The sequence below is a fragment of the Ammodytes marinus genome, assembly GCF_949987685.1.
Source record: "Ammodytes marinus genome assembly, chromosome: 9".
Taxonomy (NCBI): domain Eukaryota; kingdom Metazoa; phylum Chordata; class Actinopteri; order Uranoscopiformes; family Ammodytidae; genus Ammodytes; species Ammodytes marinus.
In genome coordinates this window covers 20,959,415-20,983,707 of record NC_137213.1, presented here as the reverse complement: position 1 = coordinate 20,983,707, position 24,293 = coordinate 20,959,415, and the positions used below count along the sequence as shown (strand labels likewise).

Genomic DNA, 24,293 nt, shown 5'->3' with positions numbered 1-24,293 from the left:
GGAGTTAGTCAGAAAACCTTGCTGCCAGTGCCAGTTAGCTCCACCTTGGTTTGGTGGTGACTCCTGACAGTAGACTGGGTGGGTGGATCGCGCGTGCGCACTGCTCTCTATCCTCCGATCAGTGCGGCTGCGGCAGGAAAGGCGCAGAGAAGACGCCGCGCGGAGATAGAGGGAGAGGGAGAGAGGAAAAAGAGTAAAGAGAAGAAAGGGGCAGGCCGACATGGACATGAACAACGTCTGTGGTTAATGAGCGAGGCTGTAGCTGTCCTCCTCTGCCGCACAGCCGCTCCGTTATGTCGGACAGCCACAGGATGATAATGTCGAGGAATGGAGAAAATCTTCAGAAATCCTTCTGCTGAACAGGGTTGAAGGATATCACTGAGCCGGAAAGGACACAACACTTGGGATGTAAGCAAGGAGCTCCTGTCCAAACTAGTCGTGCTCTCCCAACAACCAACGCTCAGGCCACGCTCAAAGTTTTTTTTCCAATTTTTTTTCTCCCCCTCTGGAGAAGCGGAAATTTTGCTGCATTGAATTCCTCTGGACGGGATGTCATCCGCAGTCAGAAGGAATTCCTCAGGCTGACGTGTAGCGGGACCCTGACGGACAGACGGAGAGAAAGAGAGAACGAGAAGATGGGAGATGCGACAGACGACCGAGGGATGAGACGGACCTTCATCGTCCCTGCGATAAAGAGCTTCGATCACTACGACTTCACCAGGGCCAAGATATCGTGCAGCCTGACGTGGCTGGTGGCCAAGGCTTTCGGCTCGGGTAGGTGGCGCCTCCTAATAGTTTTCATCTCACCGTTACATTTTTTGGGAGAAACATTTGAAAAGGGGTTCATGATCTTTCACACTTGTAAGGATGTGGACTGCTGTTGAGGAGGGCAAGTGGGATTATTTGATAAACAATAGCCTGTAATCAGACAATCAATGTCATAGTCAAACTCAATTAAAACAGCTGACTTACTTCAGTGTTCCTCTGTTGTTGTTGTTGTTAAATAGAAACATTCTCTTCCTATTCTGTGAAAAGCAGTTTTTTTCACCAAATAATACACAACTCAATCCATTCAGTGAGTAGTAATCAAACTGATGTAGGCCTACACTCTACATTTTATTTATTTGTGTTAACATTGCAGTGTTTTTTTATGAGTTCACTGTTGCAGTCACTCTCATTGATTTAACCTGTTGCATGCCTGAAACTAATTATCCCCCCCTGCAAGCCTATATGTAACCTTCTGACTGCTACAGAGCTTTATGGTCAGCCCTCGTTGTTTTTAAATGGCTGATCAGCAGATGCAGCAAGGACGTGATGTCTGTGGTTGTGACTTAGGTTAAGGACTGCAGGTAACATCGGTCTGTTGATTGTTTTTCTAAATTAGTTGAAAAATCGTCTGAAATGTCACATAATTCAGTTGAGATGGGCACAATCCAAATGCATTCACATCGTGAAAACAATCTTCAAATACAGTGTATTGTAAGAAGAGCTAAAAAGCACAATTAACATGTGTGCGTTTCAGCCAGAGCCAGCCAAGTTTCCAACACTACAAAGACACATCATGTCAACAATTGTGTGTTCATCATGCTATACACAGTTAGCTAACCACCTCACTCACTCTGGCTGTTTAAAAAGTCTAATGACTTCCTGCAATTTAATTTACTAGCTGGCTAACTAAACGTTCTAAGATATCTGATCGAAATGTTGATGCTCATCATCTCACCGTTATAAAGGCCAAAGTGGCTTCTTAAATATCCCACAGTTTACAGCAGCAGGGCCCACAGTTTGGTTCAAACATATTCTGGTCTTACATTTGGCTCCAACTAATTGATTGACTAATTGTTTCAGCACTACTCCAGTTATTCCTTTCTGAGCACACTTATGCCTAATAGTTACATACAAATTACAGACGACTGAATGTTTGGCTTTTCTTGACAGAAACAATGGCGATGTTTTCATATGGACCATATGTGTGTCTCATACTTCATCTGAAACTACATGCATGCGATCTGTGGCCTGTCTCCCCGTCCTCAGTGGGGTCTAAGCAGATCTGGCAGCCTGCCCTCGTATAAAGAGTCGTTCCAGCCTGCTCTCAGCCCACAGGTTTACTCCAGCTCTTAATAAATGCTTTTAACAGCACCATGTACTGTACTGTCTGAGTGGCCGCCACACAGACGGACAAACCTAGAAAGAGAGAGATCAAAAGACAGACCTATGAATCACACCCATTGATCTAGTGAGTGCAAAACAGCTTCTCTGACAGCATGAAATGGTGGAGCAATGTTTGCTCTGTACTTGCAGTGTCCCATGTAAATGTAGTGGAGTAAAAGTATGTATTTTTTCATATTAATGTTGTGAAATAAAAGTAAAAGTTGCAATAAATATAAAAACTCAGGTAAAGTATAGATACTCGAAAAAATCGACTTAATTACAGTAACAAAGTTCTTGTACCACTGAGCAACATGTGAGGAAGCTGTTCTTAGTTCAACAGGACCCGTGGCTGTTACTATACTGCTACCTCTAGTGACACACTTTTCAGCTCTCAGCACCACAGAGGGCTGTGTTCCAATTCATCGTGACCAGATCCTCAGAGCCTTGTTTGGCCTAGTTTGGACAGTAGAGCGATGGGTTTGAATCTGGCAAAGCTCACATGTAACACAACTTTCTCATCAACTGAAAGTTTGAACTGAAACGTCAGAGAGATATGTATTGACGTATAGCACACATTTGTGCCAGAGCTTACACCTCTCGGACACATAGTGTGCAGAAAACAAAACAAAGGGATTTAATGGTAGGAGGAAGGAGTGGAGAGGGACATCAAAGAGACAGAGAAGACCATTTTTAAAAACAAGCTAAGGACAGAGGGTGTTGAGTGCTGTACAGATCGTAAAGCCCCCAGAGGCAAATTGCTATTTGTCATACTGGGCTGTAAATACAAAATTTCAATCAAAAACTGGAACAGAATCACAGTATGTAGAAGGTATGAAATAAAAAGAAAGCCAAAGAAAGTGAACCAGTTTTCAGATGCTTTGTAAAGATGTGGACTGACATTTGTACATGAGGAGTTTAGTGAGTGGGTGTGCAGTGAAGGAAAGGGCACAGCTGTAATGTCTCCACACATTGTCCTCATGTGTCATGTTGGCATCATAACGGCAGCAGAGGACCAACACACGTTGCCTCTACACACTTAAACATCCAAGTGATTAAACGACTAGCAAAACAAATGTATTTAAGAATAAATGCATTAAAGGTGGAGCCACAGATTCTGAAGAATGCTTGTTGACAAAATCCCTTTTTGGCAAAATCGTGAATATCTTATACGATCCGATTGGCCACAAGCCTTTTTCAGTATGGCTGACTTCACCTGTAACAGCATTGATCTTTGTAAAGTCATCTTTTATGTATCTCATGGTCACTGGTCACTGTCTGTTTAAGAAAAAAAAGGTTAAAGAAAGAGCAGTTAGCCTGCAGAGATAAACACTGCTGACCGTGATGTTGGATATGCTGAGCTGTGATCCTGGGGGTCTCCAGGGGAGCAGTCTTCTCTGTGCCTGGACTTCCTGTGGCAGCTACTTCCTGTCTGTTTCCTCTTTGATGGCCAACACAAAGGAGAGGGGTTTTTACTTGACGAGGCAGATTTTCATGAACTCTAGAAATAAAAGCTCCAGCATGCTGTTCTTTTTACAGGTGAAAATGATTTTACTAACCTTGATGCTTAAAGGTAGTTTAACTGAAGAGCTCAAATGCAAACTACCATTATATAAAAAAGAGATCTTGCGTCTTTGTGAGTGAATGCTCTGCACAGGGCGTACAATTACTTACAAGTACAATTCTCACTTCAAATACCAAATTTGTAAAGCTTATTAGACATTCTGACAAAAGTTGAATCAATAGTTGTTGTGACTAGACACATGAGGGCTTGTTATATACAGTTGATGTTGATGTGGTTCAACATATTCCTGTTGCTTTGTATATCTTTTCATCACCCAGTTATGGGGAGGGGTGCTCTAACCACAGCCACTGGAAAACTGCCGAGGTTTGATCACAAGCTTAATGGATTTTTTTTATGGACTAAATGTGTGATTTTATTATGATGTTTTGGTGTGTTCCTTCCCTTGTACAGTGTTTTTTTTGTTATCTTGTATGATTGAAGAACAGAACGCTGTACCTTTAAGATAGATTCCTTTAGTGTTTCCTTTGTTTCCTTCAGTGTGATCCAGGGGAAATGACCCGACACACCAGGAATACAACACTCATCATACTGGACACACAGTGTTATAAAACATTGTGTCAACATACACATTCCTATACTGGATCTGTTGTGTGCAGATACAGAGTATGTTGCATGTAATTCAGTGACATATTGATGACTTGTATAGTATGACTTTGAGTCTCAGGATGTGGTGTAGTCAACAACAATGTAGTATGGTGAAGCACAAGAGACAGCCAGTGTGCTGTGTGTAGCAATTTTTTATTTTTTTCAAATCAGATTTTCCTGGGGGAGAAAAAAGGATTAAAAGCTCATGACTCATATAGACATACTTTTACCTACAGTGTACTTGACACATGCACGCTACGCACGCACGCGCACACACACACACACACACACACACACACACACACACACACACACACACACACACACACACACACACACACACACACACACACACTGTAGTGTTTTGCTCACATGATGTCCTGCTTGAATCCTCTGTAAGAGAAGCCCCAGCAATTATGCACATGACTTTGGCACGCTTGATATAGTAATGGTGAAAACTCTCTCTCTCTCTGCCTTTCACCACTAGCTGACCTTATGGTTGAGATTAACCCATTTCTCTCTACGTTTTTGAGGGGAAATGTACTTTTCAGGGACGATGTTCGGGAAGTTGTGTGCTTTATGCCATCTTTTCTTGGTTTGTGTGATTGTTTGTGCGGAGCTGGTTTTGGCCACGAAAGGCGAGGCTCTTAAATACAGTGGAGTAAAAACCATAGCAACGACAACACAGGCTAGTAAAATATGAAGAAAAAGTCTCATAGCTTTTTTTTATTGCCATGGTGGTAACTCATATCCTCTCTCCTCTCCTTATCTCCCTACAGATGCAGTGCCAGAGGAGCTGGTTGAGCCTTTGTACAGGGACCAGTATAACCAAGAGCACCTGAAGCCTCCAGTGGCCAGCCTGCTCCAGTCTGCAGAGCTGTACTGCCGGGCAGGGAGCCTTATTCTACGCAGTGATGCCGTCAAACCTTTACTGGGACACAACGCAGTCATCCAGGCCCTGGCTCAGAAAGGCCTGTACGTCACTGACCAGGACCGACTGGTCACTGAGAGAGACCTGACCAGCACGCCTATACGCATGGTGAGTGGAAGTGTGCACCTGTTGGGAAAGGAAACAATTACAGAAAGCAACCAGATTTTCCTAGTTTCTAATTTACTTTTTTCTGGATTGTGTGTGGAACTCGGAACTCAAAACTAAACTTCTGCATTTAGTCATACACACTTTTACTGTGATCATTCTGTACATGATCGCACTTACAACATATGGCAAATATATCTGAATCCGTGGTGATACGCTGTGTGAAAAAGTGTAAACCAGGGTTACAACTAAGGATTCAATTTCATTAACTGTCATAACATGTCAAAAACTAGAAAAAAATAAATGGCCATTACAATTTCCCAGAGCCAAGGATTTTGTCATCCAATTACTTGATTCGACACTCTAACAGTCCAAAACACTGACATATAATATTTACAATGATATAAAACTGAAAAAAGGCGACAAATATTTGAAAAGCTGGAACCTGCAAATGCTTGATAAATTACTCAACCCAATTGATTTTCTGTTCTAATAATGGCTTCAGGGCTACGCTTTTTAATTGCCTGGGGAATAAGTGAGTTACGTGCTAGTGTGTTTGTGAACCCCGCTCCATGTGTCCTACTGTCAGACCGTCCTCCAAGATCTGTCCTGTTGGGAGAAAAACAACCGCTAATGACGGGTTTCCTATAGCAACCCATTACTCACTGTTCAGCCTGTGTTGTTAGACAGCAGCGGGCAAACATGTCTTAGCTCCCACCACCAAGAGATATCCTGGTAGTATGTTGTCAATACTGTGTGCAGCACTGGATGGAATAACATCGGAAAACAGAGGAATGTGCCGATCACAAACTCTTTGAGCCCAGAGTGACATTATGTCTTTATAGTGCCGGTTCAGCCCAAACCCGATGGATCTTCAGTTTGCAATTTTGTTATCGAGAAGCAAACAGCAAAGGCTGAAACGGTCTAATTTGGGGCATTTGTGCTTGAAAATTACTCGATTACCATAAGTATCATTCATTTCTGGTTGATTGAATAATCAATTAGTTAATTAGAGTCTTAGCTCTAGAACATAACACTGGAGGGTAATACATTCAGAGCCCAAAAAGTGTTGGTTTCTAGGGCTTTAGCTGTGAAAGGAGGGCAAGTCTGATGCAGCAGCATGATGCAGAGACACTGCTTGCACACGCATGGCTGGAGACCGGGCACTTCTGCTGACGCCAAAAGGTGTCTGCATTGCGGCGCACCCTCTCTCTCTCCCCCCTTCCTCCTTCACTCACTCACTCTCACTCTGTCTCTTCACTGTTTCTTTCCTCAACTCTCTTGTCTGTCTGTTCTGTCTCCATCTCTCTCTTCCTGTCCTCTTTATTTTCCGTTTGTCCTATCCAAACTCCATTTTTGTGGATTCAATGAGAGCAGGTCATTGTTGTCTCCTGAATATTTCATTGAAGCTTAAGCACATTTCATTAGGCCCCTTACCGGTGACCACACATCTGTCTTCCTCTCAGGTTGTGGCCAGTATTTTATTTTGCTCTCCATTTTTTCATAGGGCATTGGTTCAAAGTCATTAATGAAGGACATTTTTTACGTTTGCTGTTGATTGCGCTCTCTGCACAGCTCATCGGCTGAGGGTGTCATTAAGCTGCAACGTTTAACGATCCCATGTCCTTTCACACCTAAGTGTAGCCTAGTACATGTCTATGCATCCGTCTTTGTCTCCAATGCCTTGTGCATGGCAGGTGATTAAGTGGACAGCTTTTAAGTATACAGATGGAGCCTATATCCCTGTAGACACCCTATGACTATCGACCTTCATTTGTGTAACACACAGCCAGGCAATTTGTTAATCAGTCCATTCCTTATGTGTTGCTCTCCTACCCTCTGAATTCACTTGATTGGTTCTGCAGTAGGACTGACTGCCTGTGTGTGTGTGCATGCTGCGTATTTGTAGACTTAGCAGGATAATTTCGGTTCCGCTAAAGTTGAGGCTTTTCATTTTGGTGTATGGTATATCTGCAGAGAAAATGATGAGCTCATGGTTTTTCCGAATACTGTGCAACAGCCGAATAACTCATGTCAGGGAGGAGGAGGAGGAGGAGGAGCGTGGCAGTCTGTCAGATTGGAGGGTTTTAGGGGGCTGCCATTTGGCTGGAATCCTGCAGGAAGTAGAGCAAGAGAAGAAGAAGAGAGGAAAGGGTGAACGTGGAAGTCTACAGTAAGGACGAATGGAAAGAGCTGTGGGAAAGGCGGGAAGGGAAAGATAAAGAAGAGAGGGGGAATAAGGTATTGCCTTTTTGGCGGGTGGGAGTACACATGCGTGCCAGAGAGCGAGTGGAAAAGGCCTATACTGTTAATGTGGCCATCTGGAAAGAGGGGATAGGATTTGGGGGGGAAGAGCAGAGTACAAGGAAAGCAGCAGGGAGGGTTGAGGGGAGGAGAAAAGGAGGAAGACGTGATGTGCACTAGCCTACTGCAGCACTGTGGAGGGTGGGGTCTCACAGTGAGTCTAAAGCATGTCTGGTGGCACATTATTCCCTCTTGAACACGCGTCACACAGAGCTGTCAGACAATCCAGCAGTGTGCACAACACATAGCTTCACCTTTCTGTCTGTCCTTGACTTTTATATGTCCCCGTCTGGCGCATGCTGCCCTCAAAGCGTTTAAACAATGAGGCGGGAAAGAGAGAGAGAGAAAGCAGTAGCGGTAATTGAATAACTCTGCAGAGGGGCGTGTGCCTTCGCCCTAAAAGCTTCCTGTCAAAAATTGCTGAAGGATTTGGAAGGTTTTTTACGGATGTGCTTGTGTGTGAGGAAGAAAGGCGAGGGCGGTCGTTCATTTTTATTGGCAGATTAGACACTTGCATCTTTAGCTGTCCCATGCACGCACAACATTACAATGGGGACAAACATGCAGGCGCAAAGTTGAATAATAAAACCACGTCAATGCTCAGATGTAGGTCATTTTTTAATGTCTACCTGCGTCGAAAGGACACTTGTGATGTTTGTGGAGGAAGGGGTTAGTTTGATTATCTGTTTGCTCAGCTGTACCTTGCTTTTCTTATATATGCCTTTGATCAAGGGCACACACACACACACACACACACACACACACACACACACACACACACACACACACACACACACATGCAGCCATACAACAGTAGTGATAATGAATACTGATGCCCTTGTTGGATCGTGTACAACTATAGCTCTTTGCAGCTCTTTATGACCAGTGGCTGCCATTCCCACAGCCTTATAAGGCGTGTCTGTCTCAATGAATGTTTTAGTCTTGCATCCATGCACACGCAAGCACACACACACATGCATACTACTCACGCACACATATGCAAACTCACGCGCACACACACACACACACACACACACACACCACCAAGTCTTTGTGAAGGGATTATAGAAGACACCACATGGCTCCATGCTGTAGTGTCAACATTAGCGGATACTAGAACACTCTGTAGATATGTAAGCAGGGGTTTCATGTGCTATCTGTCTTCTTGTCTGACTTTCTGCACACACCCATACACACATTAAGGACATCCAAGTACAACCACACACACACACACACACACACACACACACACACACACACACACACACACACACACACACACACACACACACACACACACACACACATATTAATCTGAATCTAATATCTTATTAAAAAAAATATTTCATGAAATGTAAAAAGTTGTGGTATTATGAAAAAATTACTAGAGCTTTATTGAATCCCCAATTTTCATGGAGTCCCAGAACATTTACAAAACATGCAGTTTTGTCTAGTAATGGCCAAACTTTTACATTCCAGCATAGTGGCACAAAAAAGTGATTCCTCATCACCATTTAAATGCTCGTGGCTTCCCCGCCCCTCGCTCTTGCTCTCATATACACTCATAAACGTGCGCACACAGACCCTTACCCATGTGAACAAACCTACGAAAGCTTCTTTATTAAAGATTTAGGGGTTTTATGCAAATGAGTTCAGAAAAGCTTCAATCGCAATCAGAGAAAGCTCAGTGTGCTTCATGAACACCATGTTTTCTGGATCTCCAGCTCCAGTCTAAGCTGCTTGGCCTGTCTCTCTCTCTCTCTGTCTGTCTCTCCCTCTTTCTGTCAGTCAGTCCACCTGTTAGCCCCGACCGACTACTGTACCTCTGGGGGGTGGGATGCGTGCAATGTCAAGTATCTGGCAATATCCTGAAGATGCAGGAATTCAAAACAGTGTCTGCAGACTGTTTCAAAGACACTTCAATATCCGTTTCCCATAGTGTGGCATCTCTATGTTCAAGCGCCAACCCAAACAATCCTGTTTACCCATTTAAAAGACTAAAGCAGCCTGGAGCATTCCGTAAAACATACTGTATTGTCTTGTTAAGAACCAATTAATTACATACTGTATGCTGACATCATTTGGCACTTGGGTCCTGTTTATTTAAGTATCTCAGCACTTTATTTCCATGAGGAATTATATTTCCTTGGTACACGCTGTCTGTTTAGACTGGCAAGTGAACATGTGGTGCTGCTCTGCTGACGTCGATCAGTCCAGAGTCATAGCACCGGATCAGACTTGTTCGTTTCTCAGGGAAACACTTGGTCATATACTGGCTGTTACACGAGGGCTCTGTGGTTATGATGAACAGAGGCCTGTGCCTGACACTACTGGCTGCGGTGGAATAAGGTCTCAATGCTTGTTTGTTTCTTTTGGTTTGAGTCGCCTGGATCATGGAGCACCTGACTTAAGATGTTTGTTCAGCAAGGTTGAACACTCGCCTGATGCCTTTAGCTTAGCGACGAGCACAAAGTAAGCACAAACACACACACACACACACACACACACACACACACACACACACACACACACACACAGACAAACACACACACACAAAGTGAACTCAGAGCGTAAATGTTTTTGAGTAGACCTGTGGTGTGACAGGAAAGGGAAGGGGAGGTCCGATGGTCTGACCGGCCTGGAATGGGATTAGAAAAGGCCAGTTGAATGTCAAGCTTTGTGTAGGTGTTTATGGCTGGTAAAACCACTCATGTAAAGTGAGTGACTCCAAATTAGGTAATGTGTATAGTATAAAGCCAGTCCTAAATGTACAGACAAGTACAGAGTGGTTTCAGATGTCATGAGGCAAGAGCGGTTGATTTTCCAAAGATACACTTTAGAGGATGCCAATTACCTGTCCTCTCATTAACTTCCTAGCGTCCACAAAACATCCTCAGTTGACATCAGAGGACAGAGTAGGTTTTGAAGTGGGTTAGGTTCATTTTAGGGTACAGTAACCTAGGCTTGCTACATACTACAAATTGAGCTCTCAGAAGTGTGTGCTCCGCATGCAGAATCCTTGCTCACTTAGTAGACAACTGTACACTGGCTTTGCTGAACTCCAGCTCAAGTTAACAAACACAAATCCACACAGATGAAGCAAAGTCAGTGTGACGCAGGAGCAGCCTGAAGAATAAAAGAGGCACTATGGAGGAAGATACGCATTCACAAACTATGTTTTACATCACCGCAAGGAGGAGACTTATGAAATAAGATTACATTATCTTGTATTGTAACATATTTAATGTCAAATTACAATATAAATATATATTATGATATGAGGAGATATGAATGCTATGTTAGTGTTGTCATAATAATTGCTGTCATGTAGATCCATGTATCCAGATGCCTTTTGGAGCTACATCCGAAAGGGGTTAATACTTGTTTTATTAACATTTTAGTGTCGGTTTCAATTTGTTTTCACAGTTTTTGGCAACTTTGCCATTTCAAAAATGCCTAGAAAATCTCCATAGTCTGTGTGTGGCTTGCAAGGAGCATAGAGAAGCACCAGCACGGAAATATCAAATCATTCTGAATTGTCTGAAGTTTGATCCTTTCTGGCAAGAAGTTATAGTAAAGTAATAGGCCATTCCTTGCAACCTTTGCTGTGTGTGTCTCTACAGAGTTCCCACCTGGCGCTGATTGATACCCTGATGATGGCGTATACTGTGGAGATGGTGAGTGTGGAGAGGGTGATGTCCTGCATCAGCCGGTGCTCCTCCGCTGAACCCTCACACAGCCACCGACAGGTCCAGGAGCTGCCTTATGATACTGAGGATGCAATCACCACCTGGATCAACACGGTAAACATAGGAGCACATTAAGTGTGCACACAAAACCCCAAGGACATTCTCATTTCAAGTAATAACAAGTGTAGACACAGCCTTGAGCCTTTTTCAATGCACGGCGCACAGTTCTTTGTTTAACTCGGGATATGAAAGTGTGTCGGAGCTGGATTCCTCCACTGCTTCACTGGTTCAAAATCTAATATGTTTGCTAGAGGAAGAACTGGCACCGAACACGTGTAGTCATGTCAGCGAGATTACAGAGAGATGATGAGTGAGTGAGTGACTCAACCTAACCTACTCTGGTCAGCTAAAGCAGGATTAGGAGGGTAATGTTAGGCCTTGAATGGGCAGTATGGTTGATGAAGGCAGAAGTTAAGTCTCTGTGATTGCATCTGTATTTTATTTTATCATCTTACAGATAATGTAGTCACTCAAAGTTTCTCGATTTGATATCGCAGGAGATTTAGGGAATTCTGACACAGTTTACCTAATTTTACTTTGTTAAGAATGACATAAGAAGCCCTATTTTTGCTGAAATTACTTGCTTAAGAAGCTTGTGTGCTTGCTGCCTTCTTTTCTAGCCCAAAGGCAGGAAGATACACATGCATTTTTTATTTACAGACAGATACATGAAAAAAAAAAACGTGTCTCTCTCTGTTGTCCTGAGATATTTCATGTAATGGCTGATGCTACCATTATGCAGCCTCGGGCCAAATACAGCAAGAATCGTAAAAAAAAAGTAGTTTTAAAAAAGAGGAAAAATACTATCATCAGATATATCATTGTGGTTGATTTGGAAGAAAGCTGAGTTCTGTATATTATGTTACAATGATATTTAGCATCAGTGGATAAGGTGGTGGTGAAATGTTTCCCTTGGATGTGGAGAGCCTGTTGTTCTCGTGTTCAAGTTTCTCCTCTCTCCAACACAGACTCACCATTCAGAGTCCCTCAGTGAGCACAAAATGCTTTTCTGAAATTTGACCTTGATCTCTCTGACCTGTCTGCCTGTCTGCCCCCCCCCCTCTCTCTCTCTCTCTCTCTCTCTCTCTCTCTCTCTCTCTCTCTCTCTCTTTCTCTCTCTGCAGGTGAATGAACACCTGAGGGACATTCTTGTCGAAGAGCAAAAGCTGAGAGAGGCTACCTTCCAGGACTCAAACTCAACAACACAAAAAGTAATAACACACTAACACATACTTTCACTTGTCATCTATCCATATAACAGGCTGTTTAGAGGAATATTTAATTGTTAAAACTAATATGTGGCTACAGAGGGAGTTACTTACTGCTATTTATTGGGGGACGAAGGCGGGCCTTCTGACTTCCCTGAGTCTTATGGTGTTTGCTTGGCATCTTAAACCTAAATTTTGTTTGTAAGAATTCTACAAAAAAAAAGATACAGTTTGTGAACTTTGTAATTGTTTTGGAACTTTGGAGAGAGCAAGGCTAGCTGTTTCCCACTGTCTCCATTATTTGCGCTAAGCTAATCCAAACTAAACTAAACTAAACTAATCTAATCTTCTGGCTTCAACAGTCAGATAAGAGTGGGCTATGATTTGGCAAGATAGCATACAAATACAGTATATTTCTCATAATGCGAAAATATACCTTTAAAACAGCAAGTAAAACAGAAGAAAAAACGTTTTTATTTAATGTCTCCCTCTCATTTTCTTCTTCTTTTAGAGTTGTATTCTCTTGAAATTAGATTTGACCAATTTACTCATTTGACTCTCAAGCATTATCACATGTCTGCATCCACACAAGGCACATAGGGACTTGATGTACACACACACAAACGAGACAGCACACAGAGCTGTGTAAATCAGAAGAACAGATGAGCTCAGTCTCAGACCAGCTGCAGAGAAATGTTGGCAAGAGTCGCGACACTGCTGTTAGAGGAGACAAAGAAATGTGCAGGGCGGAGGAAGAGAGAGAGGGTGACAGATAGATGGGGGAGAAAAAAAGTGAGGAGAGCGAGTCAGAGAGAGGGAAAGGGAACGGGAGGAATAACATGGCGGGAGGGAAACACTCAGGACCCTGTCAGCTGTAGCTGAACAGAGTTGGTGACAGACAGAGACAGTGTTGTCATCCTGCAGGCCTCGTAGTTATGTAAGGTCCATGTGACACAACTAGCCCTTCCGCTGGGACAAACACATTGCAGTCAGCTACTGTCCTCTTCCACTCACTTAATCATAAAGCTGCAGTACGGGGAGTCTTTAGGTCACAACCCTAAGCCCAGGCCATTGATCTGAAACAGTGTCGAAGAGGGCAAAGGTTAAAACATGGAAAAATAAATATTATCTCACTGAGAGTGTCTGTACACAGGCCAAAAATAAAATTCAAATGGGAATTGGTTGGTTAACTTCCTTCAATTCAATACCAACTCAAAGAGGTTTAACACTGATTAAAAGCCTTATTCAGCTGCATGTGTAAATACCAGTCATAACTGCAGTGAAGTTCCTGTGTGGGTTTCGAAGATAGCCTAAGCTAACTTGTGTGCTAGCCTTTGTCTAGAGTCAATAAGACTAAAGGTCTAGAGCCCTGTTGCTGCTCTGTGAGGCAGTGCTTAGACACAGTGATAGTAATGCTTTTGCTAGCATTTGGCAGCATTCCCCCAGTGTACATCTTTACATGTGGACTTCTAGAAATCAGTCGGTCTGTTTACATAGCCTACACATGGTCACATTTGTGAGAAGAGACAAGTAACAACGGGCGAAGAAGAGGGTCATTTGAAGAGTGTGAGTAGTACGCTGTACACTCAGTGTCAGTCAGCTGCTTCACTACTCCGTGGTCCGTCACACAGCTCTCTCACTGCATTATTAGCTTCAACAGGAGTCTATTCACTGAGTTAGACATACTCAAGAGGAGATAATTTCCCACACTCACATACGCCTCTGCAAACACAGGCGCGCACACAAACACACACACACACACACACACACACACACACAAAGGGATAAGCACAAGACACTTTTCAGTAAGTCTTGTCTATTCTGGGACGGTGTGAAAAACTCTCACTTTGGTCTCATGACTTAGTGCTCAGATTTGATTATTTTAGTGTCATCATACTGTGTGCTATTTGTGGAATAATGTGTGAATCTAGCTTCTACAATAATGACAACCTGTTTATGTTTCTATGTTTCATTTCACATGTTCAATTTTATGTCCCATTTCTTGTCTGTCCATCTGTTTTTCAGCTTTAAAAAAACATTAGTTTTTTGGACAGAGGTTCAGAAATTGGTTATTACCTTTTGGTGCAGGTCTTGCTTACTATTTTAATGCACAGTATTGATTTTGGAAGAAAAAAAAGTGACCTGAATTTGGTAACCCACATTTTTATTTGTCCGATACAGGTACTTTGGTGTATGACCAAATACCTACAAAACTCTAATCCCCTTAGCTGTACTTTATGTTTAGGCAAAATGTCATCATGCTAACAAACTAGGTGAATACGGTAGACATTTTACCTGCTTGACATAGTACATCTTCACAGAGACCCTAACATAATGTTATGTTTGAGTGTCACAGGTCAAATTCCCTCTTTTTATATTCAAATATCATCTTTTAGATGCCTGTCTCATAAAATAATAACAGGGCCTTGTCAGGAGAAGGAAAAGCTGTGTTTGTTATGTAGAGACTGAATGTAGTCTATATTGTAATTGCTCATTGTGTGATGTTTATAGGGCTTTATTAGAGTAGGATAAAAATAATTCAAAAGTCTTTTATCTCTCAATTTGTCTCTGGTTTGATTGCTATAAATTACTTGAGTTGGTGGTTAGGAAAGCACCTGCTTGTGACAGATTTTGATTGTATGGTCTGGGAGGGCAGGCAAAGCTCTTTGCTTTGTCTGTGGGTTGATGGTTGGCGATTGTTTGATGAGGGATGATTTCAATCACTGTATTTTGATACAGATTAAAAATCAGTGACAGATTTAGAGGATTGTGCAGCCATTGCACACACAGAGTTATTTCTACTACTAAGAGGGTTCATCCCCTCAGTCTTAGCTGTGGTAGCGAAACCCTGTTTGGCCTATTGTCAGCCTAACACCTCTCCCACTCTCTCCCCTTGTTGTCCGATCATCATTCACCATCAAGCCTCCTAGCAAATGGTACTGGAGATTAGTACCTGTAAGTGCATCCATTCTGTACAACTCTTTTTCACTATCTACCTCCTCTAGCTAATTCCAAACCTGCAAGGATACACCCCTTCACATTTCCCCTCCAATTTCTATTGTCATTGCATGTGTCCCTTATCCCCGCCATGCGTTTGTCAGAAACCTCCAACCCTTATGCCACTCCAGCCTCTGCCTCCACATGCTTAGGAGTCTCATTGAATTATATCGGGACCATTTTAGACTTGTGTCAGTCAAGAGTTGCAAACTCTAAATAAACGTCAGGTATTAGCCAATTTATCATTTGTATGACTTTCTGTTTAAAACATACCACAAACTAAAGCCCTTTCTCTTCCTGCTCTTGTTGCTTTTGTCTTCTATTGTAGGGGTTTCTATTGGCTGCTGTGATTAAAAAAACTGAACAGTAAAGATGAACTGTTTCCTGTTTATACAAACCAAATGGAACCAAAGGACTGAGTGGTTGTCGGACAGAGAGAGCTGCTGTGATTACAGCGTACAACAGAGCTCTTGTAAAGTGCATATTTGCCACCACTCTTATGTGTTTATGGGCAAACTGGGAGTACTGACGCCCCTAAGACAAGTAGTATTGGACTATGGCTTTTACCGGCCCAGAGAGACATACACATAACCTGCAGGCTGTACGGATGCGCTAACACATATAATTATCAAGCTTTAAATCACACGCATTTCCTGCTACAGCACCACAATGTAAGTTTAGACCCCCACGCCCTCACCCCCAATCCCCAACCGAGTTGAAAACCTTTCATGTGTTACAAGCATTTTGTTCCCCTTCTCCTTCTATCCAACCACATAGTGCTGAAGTGTTATGATTGCATCTTTTTTCAAATCCATTTAAATGAAAGATGGCCGCGTTATTTCTACATGTTTTGTCTCATTAAGTCGTGCACGATCAGTTTTAATCTGCATTATGTGAGTCGAGCCTGAAGCCCACCCTATATGCTTGAGAATCCCTTTAAATGAACACGTACTTGCCAGTGAGTGAGCGTGAGCGGGTGTGCTCATCCGCCCCGATGACACATATAGGTGATGTCTTTGTGCCGTTGCCATGGTTTCAGGCTCGCTACAGGAAGGATCATGCTCAGCAGAGGTGCTCTCTGTCGTCACTCCCCCTGGTGGACAACCTGCTGAAGGACAACACGGACGGCTGTGCCCTCACCACACTGCTGCACTTCTACTGCCCTCAGGCCATCAGGCTGGAAGGTGGGACCAAGCCCTCACTCTGTACCTAACCACACCCACCTGAGATCACTAGATCACTCCCTTCATTCCAAAAAAAATCAAACAGACATGGTTTTAAATCAGTTTAGTTATGCAATTAGAAATGGGACAGAAATGTCATACAATGAGATAATGATTTTTCACAACACAGAGGGTGCTCTCTTCTGCTCTTGCTGCTTCAACTATACATTTGTGCGTGTGTGGGGTTTCAAACAAAGAGCGTATTTATTCTCATTTGGCACTTATTGTCTGAGGGCGTTATGCCTCAAAGAACAACATGAGAGAATTTTCTGTTATGACATAAATTACATTTAGTGCTCGTATATTAGAATAGTTTGGGACCGACTTTTAGATTGAGCGTGAGACAAACAGAATCAAAGGCTGTTTCCTCTCAGCCAGCCTGCGCCCTCATTTCTAAAAATGCCCTGGGTTGGGTCGTGATTGGTCACGAGGGCTATCTGACGGAGAGCCGTTAGAGGAGTAGCTGGCTGCTATTTCAAAGATAAACAACTCTTGTGGCTGTGCTCTGAGACTTTCGGGATTGAATGTAGTTCACTGGGACCTCATACACATGTGGACCAGATGTGGAAGCTAGTTACACTTAATGTAGGTCTGCTTTCTGGCAGCTTGATTTACCCTAACAATAACAAAGAAGTACAGTAAAGTACGGAATGACCTCATGTTTGCTTGCTTGTCCCCGAGCCGTCCCCTCTTTGTCTGACATCTTACACATACATTTGGCCCTCCTCACAGTAACCTCAAGGGATAAGAATCCTGATGATTCATCCAGCTGGACTTGGAGATGGTTTAAAAACATTGGGTCGTGACTTGTTTTCAAGAATTTAAAGTGATTCAAAACTGCTACTTCATATGGCCCATACTAGTGGGGGAAGTCGGGTAGCTAATTATCCCCTCGTCGGTTCTTTTTTTAAACATAAACTATGCCTTATCTTTTCCTTGTCTTCCTGCCCGGCCTTTGCTATCTCCCCTCCTCCCCTCGTGTGTGTGTGTCTGACCCCTCCCCTGGCCGAGCAGATATCTGCCTCAAGGAGACCATGTCATTGGCCGACAGTCTGTACAACCTGCAGCTGGTGCAGGAGTTCTGCAGGAACAACCTCAACCACTGCTGCCACTTCAGCCTGGAGGACTTGCTCTACGCACATGCATCCATAAAGGTAGGGAGGCGGGTATTCAAATGTTTAAGATTAAATAATATTTTTTTTGTGGAGGATATTTACAATTGTGGACTTGTGGAGTTAAAAAATGGGAGAAAAGAAAAGTATTTCAGGGATTAAGGAGAGTTAGGGCGGGAAATGACCAATAGGCAAAAATGAGTCACGCAAGGAAAAGTTTAATGATGAATGTGCGCACTCACAGGGGTTGTTACCGTGTGTGTGTATGTGTGTGTATGTGTGTGTGTGTGTGGACACCATAGCGGAGACATAAATATTTTTTTTTGCTACAGTGAGTTATGCTTTGCTGGCAGTTTTAATGAATATGATGTGTGTGTTTGTGTGGTGTTTGTCTGTTGGTGCTTTTTGTAGTACAGACACTGCAAGCCAAATAACCCCTCCCCCCCTAGCCCCCCCCCCCCCCCCTCACTCTCTTTGAAACAGAGGACAGATTTTCCTCTGAGGACATTCATAGTCCTGAGCCGTCTCTGCCTGCCTCTCTTGTGCTCCCCCCCCCCCCCTCCACACACCCGCCTTTTGTTCTAATCAAACAACAAAATCTGACTGCTGATTCACTAGGTCCTCAGGCTCACATCTCCCCAAGACGCATCTCTGTGCCATCTAGACATTTCAAAAGCAGCAGAGCCCGTGTGGGTAAATTGTATGTGCAGAGCGTGGGTAGAAATATTCTGATTCAAGTCACGGTCCGTGGCTGACTGGGACTTTCCATTCCTTTTAGACAACACAGCAGAGGGTTTAACTTTTCACTAGTTTAACATTGGTTTGCGCTGTATTTTTCTCCTTTTCTCTCTCTTCCTTTCTCATTCTATGCATTGTTTATAGAGAGTGTGTGTTGATTGTATAGTGCTACAATTGTTGACGAAGGAGGGGAGAAGAGGAGAGGGCGCTTTAAGTGCAGTTAAATAGACTGGCACACTGCCCACTCACCACAGAATCCTTGCCCACTGAATTGTAACCAGTGTGTGTGTGTGTGTGTGTGTGTGGGTGCGTGCGTGCGTGCGTGCGTGCGTGCGTGCGTGTGTCCATTCGTTTAATATATTACCCCAAAATAATGGTGTCTGTGCTAATGAGCAGTTCATAGGAGCAATTTATAGACATATAAATCCCAGCCTTTTTATTTTTTTCCTTTTTGGTCTTTCTATACTTGCTAAAAAAGTAAGGTCTGAAAGGTTTTCTGCAGATTAAATCATTTGTATAGGCCTCCAGAGATGTTCTCTTTATGAAATGACTGTATTTATCATGATATGGGTTACTCACTCGCTGCTCTGTGCATCCATCTGTGCCTATGTGACACATTTAAACTGAACTCCAGATGGGGCTTTTGGCTGTGTTGATGAGTGCATGGGTTTGACATTAAACCACTAAGACAATGAAACATCTACTAATATTTGACGCGCACACACACACACACACACACACACACACACACACACACACACCTGAGCCTGTTACCTAGCAACAGTTGGCAGGCCTTGACCTCACTGATCTGTCAAAATTAATACGATTGCCGCTAACATCTTCAAAGTGACACATTGTGACTGCAAAGAGACAAATGTGGTGCTTATGACATTAATAAATACATATAGGACTGCAGCATTAACCACACAAGTTAATTTGTCCTTGTGTGTGTGTGTGTGCGTGTGTGTGTCTGTGTGTGTGTGTTTGGTCTTGCAGAGTAACTACCTTGTGTTTATGGCTGAGCTTTTCTGGTGGTTTGAAGTTGTGAAACCCTCCTTTGTGCAGCCCAGAGTCTTCGACCCAGACGGTACAGTACAACTTCACAATTATATCAGAATGCTTTTGTCAACTGTTATGGCGTCAATTTCATTGCATGCTAATCATTAACTCTAATTATTAACAAAAGGTTTCAGTTGGATATATTGATTATTTGTGGAATGTTTCCCCCTGCAGCCTGTGAGCCTGTATCACCCCGTAGAAACATGGCTCCTGTATGCAGTCCAGTCAAACAGAGCTATGCAGACAGAGCCAACAGCCCGGAGAACATCCAAGCAGGGGGTAAAATATCTTATTTTCAAATAGTGATGTGCACAAATAATTATTTTTTTCTAATTGTTGACTACTGAGCTGTGGTCCAAATTGAAATACATACAATAGCTTTAACACTAGTGTGTCTTCTGCTTTCTTAAACTTTAAATACATATTGAAATTACCTCTATAATCACCTCTATTAGCGGTTACCTGGGGCATGAATACAGAGCACTGGAAGAATGCCTGGATGAGTTTTATTAAAAAAAAACATGGTGGGGGCGCCTTTAGCTCAGTTGGTAGGGCGTCCTAAAATATCTAAATATTCTGTGTCTGTTACAGATGTAATGAGGAGATCTACCTCCATGTCCTACGTGGATGGCTGTGTTGGCACATGGCCCAAAGAGAAACGGTTAGTACCTGGAGAGTGAATGCCACGTATTGGCGTACACATGTGATTTGTTCTGTTGTTTCCCCTTTCAAAACTTTTGAAAACCTAACAACACATGTCCTCCCTCCCTCAGTTCCACCTCAAAGGGAATCTCCTTTGAGATCCCTCTAGACGGGGACCCGACTTTGCCGGCCTGTGAAGCTCCCTCCCTCCGCGGTATGACCCGCTCTGCCAGCAGTGACGGTCTCGGGTTCAAAGTTCACTTTGCGCCTAGAGGGGGGATGAAGCGACACCAGTCCCTCATGCCCGTCAATGTCAACGGCCAGAGCAGACACATACCCGAGGAGGATGAGGACTTCAGCTCCCACAAACCCCTGGGGCGGAATAGCACATTCTCAGTCAAGAACCAAAGCAGGTACAGCAGAGGGATGTGTTCTTCAATAATAGGATCCTCTATCCTCTAAGTTGGCTGTGTATTTGCGGGGCATTTATCAAATTAGTAGAAGGCTTTTTTTTAACTCTGTATACATTCTGCAGGTATATTGAATGCAAAATGCAAAGTACCCTGTGGCAATAGGGGTCCCCCAATAGTGAAATAGTAGTCCAAGCAAAGTTATGTATTTTTATTAACATATTTGTTTGTTTAGAGACATATTATGAGCTCATTGGGAAATAAGGACTTTTGTTCTGCAGAGGTAGGGGGACTGGAACATTTATTAATGACATTATATTTAAAGTTATATCTGTGCTGCAGTACCAGCAACATACAGCACAGATTGGCTACCTCTACAGTTGACTGTATACAGTATGTTAACCTCACAGTGGTTGAAAGATGATCTTTGCTTTGCTCAGCTAAATGAATCAGCTCTTAAATAAATAAAGTTAAGCAAAGCAAATCATACAGTTAAAAATATGTTCAAACTGAGAAGTGAAGAGACTAAAAGAAAATCAGGGACATCCATCAGTTTTTACCTACACCTGTCCCTAGGTACTCTAACGGAGTCCCCCAAGACCACAACCACAGCCCCAACCATCACCAGGGCAACCACAGCGGCCACATCAGCCCATCGACACCCCCCAGCATTGAGGAGGCCCTGAAGATAATCCACGACAGCGAGCGGCCCCACGCTAGCATGGGCATGGGGGACGGGGACAATGGCTTCTTTCTCCACAGCGCCGAGTCTTCAGACCCACCGGGGGCCCAAGGTCAAGGGGATGACCCGGGTTCAGCTAAGGCTCGTCTCAATGACCACGACCCCAACTCTCTGTCCACCGATGAGGTCGACACGGGCATTCACGTGAGGACGGAGGACATCGAGGGCCTGGACGAGGACTCCTCCTCCCTGAGAGACTATTCTGACATAGACCCGGACTGCGAGGCCATGACCCGCTCGTGCCCTCTGCCTGACCAGCAGCCGGACAGGGAGAGCAGCAGGGAGGGAGGACGGAATGGGGTCGGAGATGCTACTAACACAGAGGGTGAGAGGGGAGACGGAGGAGACAGAGGCAGCCCCTGTCCCAGTTCAGCACCCACACTCCCCAGATCGCACACAGCCAGCCCCTCCTCGTCCTCTGGTAGCGCCATGGTCCGCATGACCAGCTTTGCCGAGCAGAAGTTCAGGAAGCTGGAGGGACGGAGCAGCGGGGGAACCACACCGGAGAGTTCGGATCTCAACGTGCCATACACACACATGACAAGAAGCTTTTCCTCCCAGGTTTGTGTCCTGTTGAGTCCTGTCACTCATCTCCTCTGCTTTTTGCAACTCCGGAGAGATGTGGTGGGTTGGCATTCAATTAACCGTCAATGACCTTTGCACTTTATTCTAGATCTCTACGCCTCCTTTGCCTATCACATCACCCTCTCCGGTAACGCCTTCCCCCCGAGACCCCTCTCACCTCATAGCATCGGAGATGATTCAATTGAAGATGAAGCTGGAAGAGAAACGCAGAGCCATTGAAGCCCAGAAGAAGAAGGTAAACCGATCAAGGCAGCTTAAGGTATAGCCCATCAGTACGGCTTTGAATACAAACGTTCACACCCACGTTGCTCCCTTCAACAATTTCCAGGTGGAAGCAGCCTTCACCCGCCATCGTCAGAAGATGGGCAGGACCGCATTTCTGAATGTGGTAAGAAGAAAAGGAGTCACAGTGCCCCCAGAAACACCTTCTCCAGAGCCACTCACATCTTCAAAGGGAAGCAGCCAGGGCAGCATGGAGCGGGCGGAGAGATGCAAGCCAGACGGAGCAGCACCTAAATCCCCCTGTGAGGACGGTGGAGGTGAGTGACCACAGTTGGGACGCAGCTACAGTTCGCTTCCGCACAACTGTATTTCAGATCCTGCTCACATTTTGGAACCTGGAATAGACTCATTTGCTTGATTGATGATTTAAAAAAAGTGTAGTTGAATGTTCCGTTTATCAACTAACTGATGAATTGACCACAAAATAAGAAAAAGAACGTCAGGACAGACATGCCTAGAATGATGACATGTTTCTGTATCTGAGGTGGAGTCAGTGATTCTGGAGAAAGCTTGTTGTCAAAATCACTTCATGTCAAAATCAGATTGTTTTTCTCAGAGCACGCATTCTCATGAGGTGATACTCACTGATTTTGACAAAACGTAATTTTGAAAACAAGCGTTCACCAGCATCACTGACTCCACCTTTAACGTGGTGATACAGGTGCCACTCCGGGAGAGGTGGACCTTGCAGATTACACGCGCTCCATTGAGAGGCTGAATACGTCGCTGGGCTTCCTGCAGACAGAGATGCAGCGTTTGGCCACGCAGCAGGAGAAGATCATGTCCATGAGAGAGCAGCAACAGCAACAAGCCTGGGTCATTCCTCCTCCTGCTCCATCTCCACACAGGTATCACGTATGATAGATATTTAAAAAGTTAACTTGAGAAATCATTTCACCATAATCCTTACGTGGCCTTGTGTGTGTGTCTTTCTTCTCCCATCCACAGGCAGCTGCGTGAATTGCGTAGCAGCAGTGTAACAGGCCGGGGATCAGGCCGAGGCTCGGTTGGCTCTTTGTCTCCCATCCTTTCTTCTTCCGGCTCTCCCCAAGCTCCCAATCGTTCCCCGGCTGGCATCAAGAGGCGACCGGCCTCTTTCCACGCCAGGACACCTCGGACCCCGCGGCCAACCGATCTGAAGGTCACGCCCTTCAGTCGAATGCTCAACACCCCCTGTTCAGTGGACAGCCTACCCAGGCTCAGGCGTTTCACCCCCAGCCAGACAGAGCTCAGCCCGTTTGCTTACCTGGGCCACGAAGAGGGTCCGGGGGGCAGCAAGAACCAAGAGGACAAGGCCGACAAAGAAAGCACTTTAGACAATGAAGAGAGGGGTGCTGGCACTCCTCAGCCTTCTGCTAAAGAAGCCAAAGAGAAAGAAGACGAAGGGCAAGAGAAAAGACAGAAGCCAGGGGAAGTCAAAAAAACATCACAGGTGTTGTCTCAGCCGGTATCTGAGAGCCAAGGGCCAACAGGGACCCGGGTCCATGGAGACCCCCAGAACAGAACAGACCTGGTGGAGGTTCCTCTGTCTGGACTCAAACCTCCAGACAGACCACTCCACGGTCAGGAGACCAGCGCAGAGGGGGAGGCAGGAGGGGAGGTTAACGGAGAAGACCAAAAGATTTGCTGTGGATTCTTCTTCAAGGTGAACAGGAGCTACAGAGTTATATACAGAATAGTATATATAGTCACAATTTAGTTAATCTCTTTAATGTCAAGGATAATCCATGTAATAGTGTGTCTAAATATTATCTCTAACATCAGCTGAATTATGTACTCAAACTGTACGCACACACCTGGAGTGAGGGGATGTGCAGGTTTTGGAGTTGACTGATATGTTGGCTTGGGTTTTACTTTACTTCCTGTTAAATGTTAGTACGTCTTAGCT

The 24,293-nt window shown here is 44.1% G+C and overlaps 1 protein-coding gene across 2 annotated transcripts in view; it reads left to right on the top strand.

The window, feature by feature from the left end:
• Nucleotides 1-165: 165 nt before the first annotated feature.
• The window catches only part of camsap2b (calmodulin regulated spectrin-associated protein family, member 2b), a 29,917-nt gene continuing 5,789 nt past the window's right edge, over nucleotides 166-24,293 (top strand). The window contains exons 1-16 of one of the 2 annotated variants that reach the window (XM_080034502.1): nucleotides 166-774; nucleotides 5,098-5,357; nucleotides 11,282-11,461; nucleotides 12,532-12,618; nucleotides 15,538-15,570; nucleotides 16,652-16,796; nucleotides 17,850-17,989; nucleotides 19,682-19,772; nucleotides 19,919-20,023; nucleotides 20,336-20,405; nucleotides 20,518-20,799; nucleotides 21,373-22,099; nucleotides 22,212-22,358; nucleotides 22,452-22,662; nucleotides 23,067-23,253; nucleotides 23,354-24,050. In XM_080034502.1, the coding sequence (XP_079890628.1) occupies nucleotides 636-774; nucleotides 5,098-5,357; nucleotides 11,282-11,461; nucleotides 12,532-12,618; nucleotides 15,538-15,570; nucleotides 16,652-16,796; nucleotides 17,850-17,989; nucleotides 19,682-19,772; nucleotides 19,919-20,023; nucleotides 20,336-20,405; nucleotides 20,518-20,799; nucleotides 21,373-22,099; nucleotides 22,212-22,358; nucleotides 22,452-22,662; nucleotides 23,067-23,253; nucleotides 23,354-24,050 (3,501 nt within the window). In that variant the 5' untranslated portion in view covers nucleotides 166-635. The remainder of the gene's footprint in view (nucleotides 775-5,097; nucleotides 5,358-11,281; nucleotides 11,462-12,531; nucleotides 12,619-15,537; nucleotides 15,571-16,651; nucleotides 16,797-17,849; nucleotides 17,990-19,681; nucleotides 19,773-19,918; nucleotides 20,024-20,335; nucleotides 20,406-20,517; nucleotides 20,800-21,372; nucleotides 22,100-22,211; nucleotides 22,359-22,451; nucleotides 22,663-23,066; nucleotides 23,254-23,353; nucleotides 24,051-24,293) is intronic. The other variant, XM_080034503.1, reaches the window with a different exon arrangement.